The sequence below is a fragment of the Drosophila mauritiana genome, chromosome 3R (genome assembly GCF_004382145.1).
Source record: "Drosophila mauritiana strain mau12 chromosome 3R, ASM438214v1, whole genome shotgun sequence".
In the NCBI taxonomy this organism is placed as follows: Eukaryota; Metazoa; Arthropoda; class Insecta; order Diptera; family Drosophilidae; genus Drosophila; species Drosophila mauritiana.
The window spans coordinates 23,869,066-23,887,166 of record NC_046670.1 but is presented as its reverse complement, the minus strand read 5'-3'; the positions used below and the strand labels follow the sequence as shown (position 1 = coordinate 23,887,166).

General features: G+C 44.3%; 3 protein-coding genes across 5 annotated transcripts; 2 read left to right on the top strand and 1 right to left on the bottom strand.

Moving 5' to 3' along the window:
- Positions 1-579: 579 nt before the first annotated feature.
- LOC117142580 (probable Rho GTPase-activating protein CG5521) lies at positions 580-11,461 on the bottom strand. Of its 2 annotated transcripts, XM_033306649.1 has the most exons (8): positions 10,847-11,461; positions 8,637-8,747; positions 8,132-8,149; positions 7,654-7,825; positions 6,628-7,594; positions 2,500-6,569; positions 2,239-2,435; positions 580-2,184 (listed from the first exon to the last, which is right to left on the bottom strand). In XM_033306649.1, the coding sequence occupies exons 1-8, from the start codon at positions 10,950-10,952 to the stop codon at positions 1,928-1,930; spliced, it is 5,898 nt and encodes a 1,965-aa protein (XP_033162540.1). In that variant the 5' UTR covers positions 10,953-11,461; the 3' UTR covers positions 580-1,927. The 2 variants fall into 2 exon arrangements, with proteins under 2 accessions (XP_033162540.1, XP_033162541.1); XM_033306650.1 differs by lacking the exon at positions 8,132-8,149.
- A 377-nt stretch (positions 11,462-11,838) lies between these two features.
- On the top strand, positions 11,839-13,232 carry LOC117144616 (putative gustatory receptor 97a). The gene is made up of 2 exons (XM_033309910.1): positions 11,839-12,947; positions 12,999-13,232. The coding sequence occupies exons 1-2, from the start codon at positions 11,904-11,906 to the stop codon at positions 13,230-13,232; spliced, it is 1,278 nt and encodes a 425-aa protein (XP_033165801.1). The 5' UTR covers positions 11,839-11,903.
- Positions 13,233-13,568: 336 nt separating this feature from the next.
- LOC117144163 (tetraspanin-13) lies at positions 13,569-16,968 on the top strand. Of its 2 annotated transcripts, XR_004459630.1 has the most exons (5): positions 13,569-13,739; positions 14,093-14,260; positions 14,844-15,206; positions 15,284-15,821; positions 15,917-16,009. XR_004459630.1 is itself a non-coding variant. In XM_033309198.1 (4 exons), the coding sequence occupies exons 1-4, from the start codon at positions 13,680-13,682 to the stop codon at positions 16,010-16,012; spliced, it is 687 nt and encodes a 228-aa protein (XP_033165089.1). In that variant the 5' UTR covers positions 13,571-13,679; the 3' UTR covers positions 16,013-16,968. The 2 variants fall into 2 exon arrangements, 1 of the variants encoding a protein (XP_033165089.1); XM_033309198.1 differs by lacking the exon at positions 15,284-15,821 and having other exon boundaries at positions 13,571-13,739; positions 15,917-16,968.
- Positions 16,969-18,101: the final 1,133 nt, after the last annotated feature.

Here is an 18,101-nt window from a genome sequence, read left to right as displayed (position 1 = left end):
CTATGGCGTCACTGAATGGATAGTGGTGGTTACGGCACTATGCAAACAGCATAGAGCGTTCCTAGATCCCTGCCAGTGGTGGGCTATCTTTGGGGGATGTATAACCAAGAAAAGATTATAGTCGAGCAAGAAATATATAGCGTAATCTGCAACTTTGTATTTTAAATATGAAGTCATAAGCACGTTATTTTCATAATTATTTGCTTTTATGTTAAGTTTAAATACTTTACCAATAAATTGTACCACATTCAGCTGGGCCCATTGTCCTGGTACCTGGACATTTGCCATCTCTGATCCCTGGCAGCCAGCCGACTTGTCTGTCCCTTTCGGGGGGCGGTCGGGTGCAAACCACCCCTGAAAAAGAAACTACCAAAAACAGGAGTCAAGGCAATGACCTCTCCGGCCGGGCCCATAAGTAGTCTGGGCCACCTGGGAGACGCGAAATGAGTGTCAGTAGAGCGATTGCGTGTCCAGCTAATTACCAGCAAACGTTAACAACATCTGGCAGACGGGGAAGAGGAATACAAGTTCGCAGCTGGAGCTCAACTCTTTGAAATTCACGTTATTTATTGTACGAAAAATACTCGATTGTTTCTCAAATAAATTAGTAAATTAATATACATATTAAATCGTAGTTGTAAATGTATGTTGTATATAATGCGTTACTTGGTGTTAGTTACAAATTTCACATAGCATTAATTTGCTTTTCAATTTATTGGGTTTTGTTTGCGTTTTTTTTTTTATACAAAAATGTTTACTCGCTTAAAGTTAATTGTGTTAATTAGACTACAGATTTCATAAAACATTTGTGCAACAAAAAGGCATTGCAATTAACTTTCAGTTGCCCGTTTTACATAAATACAAAATTAACATATCTCGGTGTAAATATATATAAATATAAATCTATCAATTTGATCAATTCGTTGAAACAATTCGCAGTGAAATACAAATGAAGAACATCCCTATACTGGTTAATAAATCATCTTATAACAATTTCATTTTTACACACAAATAAAAGGCGATTGTTTGAACAATTTTAGTTACTCTGTTGTTTTGTTTTCCTTTCTAAGACTCACACTCCTAGTGACGATTGCCATCGACATCTGATAGGGTTTTGGATAGTAGAGAATGCTTACAACTAGGCTACCTATACATATAGCTCGATTACATAATACTAGTAGTTGATGTGTTGCTTTGAATGGGCAGAGCAAGTTTCTATGTTCGAATTTTGATTATTCTTGCATTTTGTGCGTGACACTTAAAACGATTTTCGAATTCTTTGAATTTGCGTCTTGTGGCCAAGCGTAAAATGTGACATAAAAGGAAAGAAATACAATATATTTATAATATTGAATAACAGATTGCTTTGGATAAACAGCGCAGCACAGTGATTAAAACTGAGTAAATGCGTAAAAAGCAATTGTTCAGCTAGCTGATAATCAATTTGCACTCGAATGCTTAAAGCTCATTAACTAAATATTCTTACAATAGATCGAATGAATTAACATAATTGATTGCATAGATAACATAATTTCAAATTAGTGTTTGAGTGGACGCAAAATACAGCCGCATCGCAGGCGAGCGGACTTTTAAATAAATACGTAAAAAGATATCATTGTAACTAGGTAAATAAAATTCGCAAAGCATTACAACACAGTGTTATATGGGAAATCAAATAGAGCGGATAGTAGTAGAGAGAAGCCCTCGACTGGGAGCCGTAGAAATAAATAGTTAAATACACTGATAGACTAAGCTGGAAACCGAAATAAATTACAACAACTAATATAGGAGGAAACGTGTTTCGCAATACTTTTCGTTTGCATTAGAACTCTCTGCATCTTTTCGGGCCTGGCTTGGCCCGCGGCCCGATTGGTGGGGAAGGGAATGGGTGCAGGTAGTACCAGGAATCGGAGGAAAGGGACACGTTTTATTTGAAGCGTCGCTGCGGCAATGTTGGGCTCTCGGGCGGCGTGTCACCGCCAGCTCCTGCTCCGCCTCCGACGGCGATATGCTGCAGCGAATGCTTCTTGGTCACGCTCTTGAACGGAGCCCCCAGTTTTCGAGGGCCACGCGGCGAAGCGGAGGACATTCCGGAGGCTGCCTCCATGGCCGCGGTGGATCCAGCTGAGGCCGATGGCGCAATCCCCATTATGGGCCCTGAGTCAATGGAGGCTTGTACCCAACCTGGATGCATAGAAATGTTATTAATGCTCTCCACAAACCATCAGTTCAGCTTACCTTTGACGGAGGCACGATTGTGATCCAGCAATGCAGAAGCCAGAGGTGCGGCCGAGCTGCTAGCATTGGATTCCCTTAGCGTGCCCAGCGTAGACAGTGGCATGGGATTGTAGATGCGGCTAGCGAAGTCTTCGAAGGTGGTGCTCTCCTTGTACCGTGATGATACGCTATCCAACGACCGGTTGCGCTCCTCGTAGCTGAAGAAAAGAACATAAAAGTCACTCAGAATATACAATAAAATAACATATAAGTTCCACTTACAATTGTTGGTAGAGAGGCAGGGCTGCGCGCTTCGTTCGACTGGCATTGATTGCGGTTGCCCGAATAAGAGTGGCCAAGCAGGCGCCACTTACCACGCTCTCGTTGGCCAATGGTCCAAACCATGGAACTTCAGGCTTCCTGTTCACAGTCACCCGGAACAAACCATTCCGCAGCGGATAAACCACAATCAGCACATCGCAAAACTCAGTGGGCAATATGTCCCGCCTGTAATCCCGATTGTGTTCGCTCCACACAATGTGAACCTCGTCGTTACCAAGATGGCGCGTCTTCAGGAGCATAGCCTCCGAAGAGTCTGAGGGCATCCTGGTGGCCACATGGTAAACCACCTCGAGAAAGGGAGTAGCATAATAGGGAGCTGTAGCTCCGCATCCTTGGCGTGGTAATCCGCCCAAGAAGCCGTTGTGCGTCTCCAGATCGATCTCCCAACCCAAGGCAGAAACAAACATCTCGTAAGTGCTGCTACCACTCGTATTCCTAAGAATGCTTCCCTTATCCTCCTGCCCGGCGGCCACATAAATAACCGCCATTTTGTGGGTTTCCCGGCATTTTTGGAGATCAACGTTTCTCAGTTCTCTCATGAGTTTCTCGCTCCTCTGAAGCAAGTGCGTCCTAGACCGTCGTTCCCAGCCTGCTAGTCCCAAATGTGAAAAGAGCAGCCGGCAATATTGGAACGGCATCTCTGTGCGGGTGGGCAATGAATCAAAGGAGGCTGTTGCGGAGTGCAGTGACCTCTGATCCGGTTGCTGCAGTGAGGAATTCGAGCTGGCGTGTCGCAATGCCGGCGATGGAGCCTGAGTCGAGTGGGTCACGAACTCCTGCTCCAAAAGGCGTTGATTCAGAATTACCGAAATGGCCTGAGCTTCTTGGTTTCCACTCAGAGGACTGCTCGTTGGAGCATTCAGCTGGCTTACAGTGGGAGCCACACACTCTGGACTGGTGTGTCCAATATAGGCCAACATATCGTCCAATTGATCCAGATCCGGTGCCATGTCCTTGGCCAATGGCAGCACTCCCGCCGGTCGGTGTCGCAAAGTGTGTCGAGGAGCTTGCAGCTCATGTGTCACCATGGAGGACGCCATGGAATCCAACGGTTGGCTGTGTTGAATCTTTGGTGTGGTTTTTAGTGGTTCCTCCGCCTTGCGCGGTTCTGAATACAAGATAGAAGCATCCCAGCAAGCTTTTCCATTAAGATCCCTCATTAGGACCCGAACTTGCTTATCGGCTGTAACCAAGCCAGCGGTTATACCTCCACCGGGAAGTTTTAATGTAGGCAGCTCAATAAAACTGGCTACCAGACCAGAGTTTAGCATGAATAGCTGCATATTTTGGGCATTTACAACAGAAGGAAGCTCCACAGAATCGCGTCTCGTCTCCACCTGACCACCATAGGCGGCATTTCCAATGTCATCCTGCTCCTCGACCATCGAACTCAAGCGAGATGCTCCAATTCCCATAGGAAAGTGACCGATGTGGGTGACCAAATGCATGGACACTGCTTTGGCACACAGTTTAATGGCTGTAATGCACTTCTGGATGGTCTCGGAGGTCTGATAGGTGGCTTCCGGCAGGCGTCCATCGCCTTGAAGGTCGTCGTGTGCGATGTGCATATCAAAGTCATCATCGGCCGTCAGTTTCACTCTCTCATGACGCGGAGCACCGGAAGCTACTTGCAACAGTACCCTGAGTACCTGGAGCACTAGCGTATCACCTTGTTCGTTGAAGGGCGTCAGCATAATAGGAGCAGGAATAGCCATACAGAATTCGCCCAAGCACAACATCAGAGAAGTCAGCACCACTTTGTCGGAATCCTTGGGCTTGGTTACGCTTTGGATTTCCAAAGCTTTGCAGATGGCAGTGATGATTAGCTGGGGAACTCTTTCAATAGCCGCCAGTTGGCGTCCACGCTCGGCGCACAGCTTTAATGAATCCACAGCTACAATGGCAATGGTGTGATGCTTAAACTGCAACGCCTGGAGCAGCACTTGTAGCACCTCCTTTATGCGCGGATTGTAGACACAGGTCTCCTTAGGATGCACATCCTTGTGATGCGGCACCGCCTGTTGAAAGAGGTTAGCCCTTCCGGAATTCGAAGCCGGCAATGGCTGAGAAAGGCGCATTAGCAGCCACTGTCCGAGCTGAGAGAGTGCAATGCATCGTGCCTTGGCTGAAGGCTCTCGCCTGGCGCACCGCAGCACAATGTTCAGGATGTGGTCTTGCAAGTCCGAACACTCCATAAGCTCAAACTTCTGCGGCGTGGGCTGCAGGACGGAGCGTGTCAGCAACGAGGACGGATAGCAAAGCAGCGATCCCAGGAGAGCGGCAACCTCCGCTCTTGGTGTGCTCCTAGAGACCTCCAGAGAAGTCAGCAGTATAGCACTTGCATGGACCAAGTCCAACAGCAGCAGGGTGTGTCCTGGCAAAAGCAAACTTAGGAGCCTAGGCCCTTCTAAGTGCTTGAGAATTGCATAAATTAAGTCCCGATCCTCGCCAGTCAGCAGCTGATGGAGAGCATGATAGAACAGGGGCAGCTGTTGCATGTTCACAGCACCTTGAATCGCAAGCGAACAGAGCAATTGAAGGGCCCAGAGTTTGCCCTTCTTGAAGGATCGATCCAGAGAAAGGGATCCGTAACACCACGGTGCCACAATTCCTATGGGCGGTACCAAAGTAGGTATCGGTTGCGTGCTCTGATTATCCGTGGATATTCCTTGGTTCTGCTTGATCTTAATGAGATTTTGCGTCATTTCTAGCAGATGCATAAACACCTGGGCGTGTAAATCCGCTTTGGGAATGCGATTAACATCGCCTAGAGCACCAAGCATGCGTTTCCACATGATTGAGGTGGAATCTGGATGCCAGCCCTCTGCTGAGCCTCCTAGAATAATACAGCGACGTCCGGAAACACTGCCCGAGTTACTGCCACTTCCGTAACTACCAGAATTCGCATCATCCAAACTCGCATCAATCTGCAGTTGGGCATCCTTGATGGAGCCACCTTCAATTCCACTGCTGGCGGTGGGAGACGGACTCCTCGAGCCCGCTCCACTTTCATTGTCTCCTTCCTGGTAGCTGTCCGTTTCCTCTGCATCACCTTTTCGCGCCAACGAATCAAGGGACATGGCGCGCCGTAAGTCCTGCGGATTAGTGCGATTCTCTGCGAGTTGTGACGGCTGTAGCGCCTTAGGCTTTGGAGTAGCCGCCCGTCGACGTCGTATCCTCGAACTCCGAGCCGCTGAAGCTAGGCTTCCTTCGCTGTAGCTTCTACTTAGCATGGGAGTTAAAGGTATCGGTCGTGTTCCATGGCCAGTTCCTCCCTGTGATTGCGTGTGCTGGTGATGAGGTCGAGGGTGATTTGGAAGAGGGACCTGCGACGAGGTCTCCTCCGAGCGACTGCTGCTCGACTCCGCCAGAGATTCCCGCTGCCTGTTCTGGCTAATTGCAGCAGAAGCAGCACTTCCGCCATTTGCAGCGCTGCTTGATCCCGATCCCTGCCAGACGCTGCCAATGCGACGTCTCTTTTCCGCTCGACTTTCAGCCACTCGATCCAAAGGTAGATCCAGCAAGTTTATGCCGTAAGTGTATCGCGAGAACACACGAGTCAGAGTTTGAATCGTCTTATTCCATTCAATAATGAGCTCCTCCCGGTGCGTCAAAGATTGCAGGACAGTCAAAAACTTCTCCCACAGCAGCACGTTGACAGGCACTTTGGTGTGCGCTCGTATCCATGTGACAATGAGAGTTTGGAATATAGCAGACCCTAGGATTCCGCCCAAAGTGGCACTCTTGCTGGTGCCACTTGGCAATGTATGCTGGTTTTGGTGTAACACTATTGAGGTCACTTGCAGTAAAACCATTAGTAGTTGCTCCCAGGTGCGCGTGTCCATTTCCGTGTTCATAACCATCGTGCGGTACACATTCAGCACCTTCTTGCAGATCTCCGTCTGCTCCTCCAGTGGCGTGGAGCGATAACTTCGCGAGCGGGTGGGAAAGCAGATGTTCAGGTTGGCCGTGTTCACCAGGAACACGTTGGCCGCATTGGTCACAAAGACCTTGAAAAATAGAAAACATTAAATAGGAAATTCTGTCGGCATAAAAAAGTTGACTTACCTGTAACACATTTTGCCGGCCAGCTCTAAGTACCAACTGATCCTTGGAGCCTGCAATTGCGCCCACATAAGATGGTGTGCGAAGTCGTTGACTCCTGGGAGTTCCACCCGCATTTGATGGAGGCGGGGGATCATCGTTTGGCTCCAATAGAAACGGTGGAGGCGTCTCGCCTGTCATCCAGTCGCGATAAACTGCGATTGCTGTGCGAATTGCTTCTATTTGCGGCTTCGAAGTGAAGTTAAGCAAAAACGCCTGACGATACACCTCGTGCACAAAGTTGATGTTCTCGCGGTTAACATATAACACATCCCGGACAGTTAGACCCTGCTGATAGCCGTGTAGACGCACTTGGTCCACGTCCTCGATGTGTAAGGTGCAGTCCAATCGGTGGCTCAGCAACCGCTCGTGGGTGAAACGTGACACCCAGTTGATGAGGACCACAACGCAAGAGGCCATTACCTCCTCCTTTTTGTTTATGGATCGCATGACGGGCAAGTCCAATCGCGGATTGTAAATAGAGCAACTGACATCAAAGTTGGGCGAAAATACTGGCAGGAAAACATCCATAAATCGCTGCAGCAGGAAGGCAAATGCCCGATGATCCTTTTGGGCCCGATTATCCCGCCATCTCAGGCAGGCCGTCGTGTGCACCATGCTGTTTAGCAGTACCTCCAGGCCATCTCGTGGATCCGGTGGCGCTGATTTTTCGCTGGATGAAGGTGGCAACAGGGCAACGACCTCCGAACTCTGCACGGGGTGCGAGAATGCGTTGTCGTGAAAAACGGAGGCCATCCCGCCGTCCGCCTTCATGTTTGGATGAGTGAGAAAGTCCGAGGCACTGAACTCTGTATCCGGACCGACCACACCTTTCTGGGGTACAATAAGGCCAGGGATGAGGTCCGCGTACATGGCGTGCACGTAGCCTGGTGCATTTTCGCCTAGTGTCTGATACCACAGTAAGAAGTATCTGAGGAAAGATAATTTGATTAGATTTCGTTTCGGATTGTACTTAAGAGATTTACCAACCTGACACCTTCGCGTCGCAGCTTGGGCGAGTTGCCCAGATGCAGTAGCTTGGCCATGATGCGACTTAGGGAATGGCATTGCCACCGACGGGCCAACAATTCCGGCAGAAGGCACAGAATCTTCTCCAGCAGCCATAGCGAACCGTCCAGTTCCTCGCGATGCGCCTTGTGCACTGTTTTAATAAATTAAAAGAGCTCTATAGGTGAAAAGACTCCATTAGCCACTTAGAGATTCCTGCTTGCTAATTGGGATGCAATCGAAATGTCTGGACAAGCACAAGATGCAGAGGGAGAGAAAGAGAGAGATGTGCATATGGTGCAATTCGTATTCGATTCTGAGATTTCAAGCGCAAGAAGAAAGACCATGGGACGTGGACACATGTGGGTATGGTAGACAGAGTTCAAAAGCAAAGTCGCGGGAAGGAAGCGGATGCAGTTCGATGGTCAATTCAAGTCAATAAGAAACCACATAAACTTACCAATGTGAAACGGAAGTTCTGCCAGTTAGGGGATTTACAAAAATAGAGAGAGAAAAGGGGGTAAAATAGAAATAGATGAGGAGTTCAATTTAGAATATCACGTTTGTTTTTTTTATAACTAGCTCTACCAAAAATGGGACAAAGCATAAAGATACCGAAACCCAAACAAGCACAAGATTTAACATCGTCGCTGTTGGTTTTGTTTAATTGCTGGAACTTAAAAGGTCTCAAAAGATACGCGCAAATTAACCAAAATTAAATGGGCCGAAAAACAATAATGTATTCTACGAGTCAACGAAGTGCAGATACTCTGTTTTTTAGCCAATTACTTTATTTACCTACAAAAATGAAAAAATATCAATATAAGACACACAAAACAATCACATTTTGGCATTGTTCTAAGTTCTTTTTAAGCAGCAAATAAATAAGCTGAGAAAAACATCTTTGCAACTGGATTCACATTATATATTCAGATCTGCGATAATCGCAGAATAGCTTAATTTACCTTTTTGCTTTAGATTCGCCTCGGCTTGAATAAAGGTGTCGTAGAGTATGAAGTAGACATGACTGTAGTTGGTCTCGAACAGGCACTTCGATTCTTCTAGCTCCACATTATCTGAAATATATATATAAATAGGTCAACAATTTAGATAAGAGTTGCATATATTGGGTTAATATTCTCCATAAGTATTAGAGAGGAGGGCTATCGACAAAACGGATTCCATTCTCTTTGAAATACACCTGATATTCGTAAGTAATTAACTTGAAAGGCCGTCGTTACATAGATAAGAAACTAATTCAACTGACATATTACCAAATTGTAGACTTAGTTTTTCCCTGTAAATCAGTGATAAGAAAATGGCGCCAGGGGGCAACAACCAAGATAGTGACGCAACATCGAACCCAGCACCTGTGCATGTCACCATTGATAAGATCGCCAAATCCTATCCAGACGATGGCGATGGTTTCCCAACATATCCATATAGCAAACCACGCATGACGATATGCACAATAACAACAAGTAAATTGGAGGCCAGAAAGCTATTTAAAGTCAAGTTACGAAAAGAACACGTTATGATGGGTGCTCAGCGATTTGTGATGAATCAGAGAAGTTGGGGTCTGGTAGGTAGGTGGGTGGTCGGGGAGTTGGGGGGTACACTGCCATTGCCGGCTTGCTGTCATCAGCAAAACACACTGCAAAACAGAAGAAAGCTAAACAAAGAGGTAAAACAGAGTAAGAAACCTTTGAAACCGGTTTCAACAGAAGGCCAAAACGCACAGAGCGAAGACGAATACCATTGCACAGAAAAAAAAAACAAAACTAGAGAAAAGTCTATTTCGATTAAATGGAACTGATGTTCTAGATAACTATTCTAATGTGATAGGTTTTAAAGAATATTTCAGCAAATATTAAACTATTTGTATTCATATATGATACTTTAGAGTATGAATAGTCATTTGAAATAATTGTGAAGCTAAAGTAACAAATATTTATGAGCAGCTTCTTAAAGTGGTTTAATTATATTTTAAAACCAATAAACGATATGAGTTTCGATAACTTTTTATTACAGAAAATAAAAAGCTTTTTTCGGTGTAATTTTCCTATTGTAAGGGTTAGAAAACAACAATTGGTAACGCAGCCATTGGGAAGAATGTGTAATGCGTGTAATTTGCCAAGGGACAATGGCAACCGGGCAGCAACAACAATAGGAAATAACAACAATAGTGCCTCGCAGGGTGGCCAGGTGTATTTGTAGTTTACTGTAGCGGGGGGCACCTGTTGGAAATCGTTAGCTGAGGTGACACAAAAAGAAAGCCACTGAAAAAAGCTGGCGAAGGTGGGAGATTGCTCATATCGAAACCCGTACTTGCTGTGCATTGTTCGCTTATACAGGCGAAATTCTGTAAGCCGAATCAAAAGTTGCAATCATGTTTCATTAGAGAAGAAGAATTAGAAGAATTCCGTGCATTTTGTTTTGACTACTGAAGGGTGTATTTATTTAAGATGTAAAAACATATATTCTGTTTTCAGATTTGATTCATTTCTAAATGAATAAGCTAAGTTTAGTCACCGTTTTCAGTGTGAAATACCTACGGATATAAGCAGAAAATAAACAAATAAAGCAAGCTGATTATTATTGTAAATTGTGTCCGCGCTAGCGAGTCCACACTGTAGCTCCACTTGTTCGCTTCTTTATCATTTAACGTGTTTCACACATTTTCGCTTGCCACATAGCGGAGCATGTGTAGATGTTTTTCTGTAATCTTTTTTCCGTTTTTGCATAAATTAATGTTTTTCTACGGGAAGAATGGGGGGGCTTATGTGGGGTACATCGCATATGTGGAGGTTCTTTGGCGCCCAACAGGAAATGGCCAGCACTGTGGATCCACTTTTTGCTGTTGTTTGGCAGCCTGTGGGCAGAACGTCATTGAGAGCGAGCCACCGTGGAACGAAAATGGTGCGAACGACGCCCACCGAGCCGAAAAAAAGTATATGCATAAAAAATAAAGCCAACCAGTTTCATTGTTATTGCTATGAATGCAAATAAATTATGAAATAATTAACAGTCAACAGAACCGCCAACGCGAGACCTTGGTTTCATTGGGCAAACCAACGGCGAGTGGTTGGAAAATAGTTATTTTCGAAAAGGGTTTTCAAAATATGCCTATTAACTATGTTAGGATCTGGACAGGAATATCCTAGGTTCTACTCACCCAATATCATGCGTAGGTGTCGCAATCGGGAGGCGGAATCCTTCTTGGAGTCCTGCAACTTGGCCGTGGATTTCTTCACGTCGGCATGCGATTTTTTTGTAAACATTTTGCACCTTGTGTTCTCCGCCCCGCACACAAACACACATCACACACACTCGCTCACTCGCACTCACACTCACGCACATACAGGCACAAGTGCAGGCGGTATACACTTTCTATTCGCTGATTTGTACTGATTTTTCTCCGATTTATTTTCTCCGCCTTGTATTTTCTCTGGCTCTTTCGGCTATTTATTTATACGCGCACGCCAACGAATAAAAACCAAAGAAAAAAAATCACTTTTTGTCCAGCGGAGCGCCCCGGAGAAATTATTTAGCAACGCCCGTTAGGTGCGCGGGGGGGTGGTGCGGGGGCGTGTGTGGGTTCCGTCGCTTTGCGCTGCTGTTTGTCGCAATTTCCCAAACTTATTCCATTGCGATTTATTCACGGGCACACTCGGCAACGCGCTTTTGCACTTGCAATCCAACGGCTGGCGATTTACAGCGCATTTTTCCAGCTTTCAGCGTTTATGTTTTCTTTTCCATTTGCGTCGCGTCTCCAGTTCTGTTCAGGTTCCGTTCGCTGACTGTGGTTCCGGTTCGCGGCAGTGCTGGCAGGTTCAACTTGACTGCAATGAACTAGTTCGCAGTGAACCACGAACCAGTCGTTGATTTCAAATAGTGGGAATTATCAAATTGTTTAATATTACAGCTAAGAAAACATTCTTAAATAACAAATAAACAATTAAAATCTTTGAAGTTTTGATTTTGAAAACATTATTATTTATATTCATTAAAATTGCACACTTAGTAAGGTAATCAACAGAATAATTACAAGTTTTATATGAAAATATACAATATAATTTTTAATTGTAACTCGCACGAGCGTCATGTTTATGATTCTAACATAATACTTCTGTGATTCATTTGACTAATACATTATTTAATCGCCGATAAGCAGCTTGGTAATTAAGAGGCAATTTAACCAAAGTGGCTAGCTCGAATTCATCCTCAGTACCATGCGATTCCTGCGAAGGCAGACACGTCGACTACGCTCCATCTGGCAGCGAAGCCTTCCCGTTCGTTTCCGGCGAGGAAAACTCCATACCCAAGTGGTCACGATTTGTGTTTACGGGTCCAGTTGTCTTAACATACTTTACGGCGTTTATCTCGGCCGTTTTTCCTTCAGACGCAAGAAGTTTGTGTTTTCCAAAGCGGTCACTATCTATAGCTTATTTGTGGCCACGTTCTTTGCACTGTTCTACATATGGAATATTTATAAAGAAATTTCCACTGGCCAGATCAATCTACGAGATACAATTGGAATATATTGCTATATGAACGTCTGCGTTTGCCTGTTCAACTATGTGACCCAATGGGGAAAAACACTACAGATAATTCGTTTTCAGAATAGTGTGCCTTTTTTTAAGGTCCTTGATTCGCTGGATATTTCAGCGATGATTGTGTGGCGGGCATTTATCTATAGTTTGCTCAAGATCGTGTTCTGTCCCCTTATCGCCTATATAACCCTGATTCTATATCAAAGACGCTCCCATCCGGAAAGTCAGTGGACGAGTGTGACGACCACGAAGACCATGTTGCCATTGATTGTGTCGAACCAGTTAAATAATTGCTTCTTCGGCGGCCTGGTAATTGCAAATTTGATAGTTGCCGCGGTGAATCGAAAGTTGCACGGCATTGTCAAGGAGGCCAATATGTTGCAGTCACCTGTCCAGATGAATCTCCATAAGCCCTACTACCGGATGCGTCGCTTCTGCGAGTTAGCCGATCTTCTGGATGAGTTAGCCAGGAAATATGGCGTCACTGCCTGCCGCTCAAAGAATTACCTTCGGTTCACGGACTGGTCCATGGTGCTATCGATGATGGTGAACCTTCTCGGCATCACCATGGGATGCTACAATCAGTATTTGGCCATTGCGGATCACTACATCAACGAGGAGCCTTTCGATCTCTTTCTGGCCATTGTTTTGGTCGTATTTCTGGCTGTTCCCTTCCTGGAACTCGTCATGGTGGCTCGGATAAGTAACGAAACTCTCATGGAGGTGATTGTCATATCCTGAAAATTCTAAAATACTTAGAATGAATGATTTCAGACCAGGAGAACTGGAGAACTCCTGCAGAGATTCGATCTGCAGCACGCCGATGCCCGTTTCAAGCAGGTGGTGAACGCCTTCTGGCTGCAGGTAATCACCATCGACTACAAACTTATGCCACTGGGCCTCCTGGAACTTAATACCTCGCTGGTCAATAAGGTATTCTCATCCGTAACTGGGAGCCTGCTGATTCTCATTCAAAGTGACTTGACGTTAAGGTTTTCTTTAAAATAATATTGTTTGCTTGAAGTCTCAAAATTGATTTAATAAAAGTATTTAAAAACACAGCGTTTTAAATTTTTACTCAACTATTTGAAAAAACCGCCTTAACACAGAGTCAAACGAAAATCTTATCGATAAGACTCATATGTGCGTTACTACTGGTGTTTGTATAAAACAATTATTATGCTTTAGAACATAACTTAAAGAAAACGAATTTCATTTATCAACAAATTATTTAGTTTTTGTGTCTTTTGAGCTTACTTTAAAGTTGTAATGCGATTTCAAATATTCCGATAACACCGAAAGAAATCAATCGATTTAGTTACTGGACAACGTATCGATATCGAAATCGATATCTATATTGAAAGTGAAAACTTCTGTAGACGGAATAAATTCAATTAGCTAAATTCGTTTTAAGCAGATTCTTTAGCAGCCAGTAAAAATAAACAAACATAAATCATGTGCGGCGGTTTCACCTGCTCGAAAAACGCGCTAATTGCGCTCAACATTTTGTATGTGGTAAGCGCAAACACAAACAACATGAAAGGAAAAACAACAACAGTTGTGCAAAGGCAAAAGCAGCAACAACAAACACGGAAGAGTAACAATGAATAAACGGCAGCAGCAGCAACAACAAGAAAAGCAATGGAAAATGAATAATTTGATTTCGTATCATTTCGGTACATAAATATGTATTGATTTTCCTTTGCGGTGCCAGGTGCAATCTGCACGTGTGTGTGTGCGTATACATACCTTTCGGCCATTTGTTGTTGCTGCCCTCAAGACGAGAATCCTTGTGTCCTTTTTCATTTGCCTCCTTTCTTTCTTCCTTTTTTGCTTTGCCTGTGTGTGTGTGTGCGAGCGACCCCCAGATGATTGGATTCCTGCTGATTGGAGTGGGCGTGTACGCGCGTGCCGCCTCCATCGTGACCAACCTGCCGATTGTGGGCGGGATCCTGGCCTGCGGTGTCATCCTCATATGCATTTCCATGCTGGGACTGGCCGGAGCCGTCAAGCACCATCAAGTGATGCTCTTCTTCGTATCCTTTTGCCACAAAGCCTATCAATTTACAAGCGCACATATGTACATAGCAGGCAGCTACAGTCATAGTCAATACAATAGCAGCGCAATACTATAGCATTAAATTATCAATAGGGTCTTTAAATGATAGTTAACCGTTCAAAGTATAAAGCTAATGAAAGCAGGGACCTAAAACATCAAATCACCATCAAAAAATTTAAATCAGATCTTACTAAGATACTGCTAAAAATCATTTCCTTAAAGTTAAAAGCACTAAATAGCTTCATTGCAGGACCTTTTTCATATCCTAGCGCTGCTATTGTTCTGACCGCTATTGTGGCCCACCACGAAGGTCGTGGCATGTGGAACAATTAGCGTACTTAGACAAGTACCCACTTCCGCAGTGAAAGCGGGCCCATAATGACTGAAATTATGAGTGGGCCTCAGTGGCTGTAGCTGCCGCCTCGTTTGTTGTGCTTCCATGACGTCAGCCGGAGGGTATCACAACGTGACCCCCATTGGAAACATGGGAAAGCAAATGTTATATTTTGTAGAAGCACTGCCCGGTTTAGCCTTAACCTTTAGACTCTCTGCGGCTTCAGTACATGATCATTCTGTTCATGCTGTTCCTGATCCAGTTCTCCATCGCCAGTTCCTGCTTGGCCGTCAACTCCGAGCAGCAGCAGCAGTTCGCCGAGCAAGGATGGATGACGGTGCCCACGGATTTGCGCAAACAGGTGCAGGACAGCCTGAAGTGCTGCGGATTCAATGCCACCGCACCGAGCACTACTTCCGTGGTTCCCCCGCCCAATGAGCCCTCATGCGAGCTGATCAATCAACAGTGCTGTGCCCACTCGTCCGAGCCGGACTGTCGTTGCGAACCCTGTGGACCCCTACTGGAGGACAAGATCGACTATGCCTTCAAGTTGTGCGGCGGTCTGGGCATCTTCTTCAGCTTCACTGAGGTAAAGTGCAGATTAATGTATATCTGATTTAAGTAATCCAATTTCCTTTCAAACCAATCCCCACATGCTGCACTTAGTTCGTCGGCGTCTGGCTAACAGTTCGCTATCGCAATCAAAAGGATCCGCGGGGCTTGCCCAGCGCTTTTCTCTAAATTAGAAGCTAGTCGAGAGAGAGATAAACATTTTCCAGATACAGAAACATTCGAAAATTCTTTAGTGCATGTATATCTGCTCTGTCTCTGCTAAATGTTTAATGTTGCGATGAATGATTTCATGGCCCTTGGGGCTGACATACCATACATATACAAGCATCCTTTATATTTATACCATCTACAGATACATATATACATACATATATATTAAATCACATTGCCGCAGAACTATGTACGTAATGTGTTAGTTCGTAATTGATATACAACTTTAGACATATATACATATTATAGAGAGATATATATAGAAGGAGAGAGCAAAGCGTTTAACCCAAAAACCAAGCAATCAGCTAAGAAACATATTCCCTTTACTCTCAACACACTTTCTTTAACACTTTCGACAAAAATTGTACTAACACCTGACTGCCTACTCTTTGACTAAGCAAAAACCAACAAGAGACCAAGGGTGAGAATTGTTTATATACTAGTTTGAGTTCATTCATTTCATTTAAATTCTTGAATCTCTGCTGAGCATTGTTTAATTGATCTTTCCTTCTACAGGTCCTGGCTGTTTTCCTGGCGCGTCGCTACCGCAACCAACATGATCCTTGCTACCTGCCCGCACGCGCCGTTTTTCCGCACGATTATTTATATTGAACAGGCTGAAACTACAACAAGGAAGTGAAACATTTTAGTCAAAGGGACGAAGGCTGAATTTTAATTCTTACAATCGCGTTTCCTAACCAGAATCGAATCCAAACTGGAACAAAAGATTACTCTTAATAGAAGGAGAAGGAGATGGTGGAGGAGTTATACATGTGCTCAACACTGCTGCTATTAAGGATAATTTTATTTTACCATTCTACATGCTTTAATAGCACAACGTTATTTAATTACAAAACCTCCATTGAGATTATGTTTAGCTGTAATAATGTAATCTAAGTTTAAATGTTTGAAAGTCCTTAGTTAGCTCTTAATGCCTTTCTTTGCAACTCGCAACAATCATGAACGACTCGACGTGACTCGACCTCCACTCAAAACCACTGTACCACTACGAGACAAACATTTCAACAACCTGATCTTACTGTAGAACTAACAACCAGTCAACAATTGTAACTAGCAACGTAATAAGTATACACCAACCTATATACAAACGTAATTGCATTATTGCCCTAAAGGCGTATAAACAATACTCTAAATGTTAGCTGTGTGTTAAACTTTAAACTAGCGTGAAAAATGCCCACAAAATAACAAAAAAAGAGTAATCCTCTATACATACATGTCAACAATTATACAAGTCTATATGGATAAAACCCTACACATAAGAAAACTGCTTCTTTAAAATTTTCACTTCTTTTCCGCACTAGCTCGACTTTCTCTGCAGCTTATCCTTCTCGACTTTTATCCTCGCCAGCCACCAAAAACATATTGAAACACATCACACCCAACAAGCTACTTCCTCTATGCACACTTCACACTCACATGGAAATAGTTTTTCCTTAAAGTTTCCTTTCCAGTTTCCTTTCGAGCGACAAGTAAACCATTAGATAATATTCTCTGTATTCTGTGCTGTGATTGAAGTAAATATGATCTTTAAAACAACAAAAGCAAAATGAAAGCGCGTCTTGAGTTTCATTTCCCGCCTTTCACCAAACCAAATTAATGAGCGACACTCCCTCTTGGGAATTCGCGGTTGGGATGTCATTAGCGAAGGCTCTCGGCTTACCACAGGCATCCTTACTGGCCACAAAAGGTGGCGGAATGGGTTGCTCAGGGGGCTGCTCAGGTTAAGGAAGCATCGGAATTAGTATGATGGTGTTTACCATTTAATGTGGCGTACTCTTTTCCCTGTGTTTAATTTTATTTGTCTATTACTTTTTAATTTGGTTGATTTACTACTTTTAGGCAATAATTTATTGAATTTCAGATCTATACTAACAAATATCCCAAGCAGCAATAAATTTTTGTAGATTATTATGTAAATGGTGTTTCTGATTTTGTCATAAGTTTCTTGTTTATAAGATATTTTATTTTTTAACCATTTAGCGATTTGTACCCACAGTGCCAGTCGTGCCCGAACGCCATAATCATCATAAGCGCTGGAGGAGATTAACGCTAGCGCTTAGTTTGACGCCTCCCTTGGGCAGGAGTCAGGGGTGGGCCCAATGAGCAAGGTGGCCCAAACACTCAACGAGAAAATGGCCAGGGGAGAAACTCACTCAAAGCTGCGTTGAATTGGGCCAAGTTCAACGCACTGCGATGCAGAAAATTTGTTTCTCCCAAAGAGAATAGAAGAGAAGAGAGAGCTGTGCGCTTACGTAACGAGCACTCAGTCCAGGGGGCGGAAATCCAGGGGCGGCGTTTCCGCTTTTGCGTGCTGGAATGTGGGCGTGGTGGTATCCTGCATGCCGGGTTCGCTCCAGCCGCAAGTTCCTTGCCCCAAAAACACGCTTGTCTCACTTCTTGGTAGGCTTTGTTGACACTCGCTGCGGAAATGGTCAACAACAGATGCGACTTCGTCACATTTTCCTGCCTGCAAAGTGAAATGGAAATGGAAAATTCATCCAAAGTGTCGTGTCAACGAGGTGGGGAAACATCAGTATTTATTTGTCAAACAGATCAACGAAATGAGCGTCTGTGTGGGTGGCTCTTGAGAGAAATATCCTGCAGGGGCCTAGTGAATAAGGAGCAATGCACATTAAAAATAAAGATATCGATTCAACAAATGAAAATATAGTACATTTTT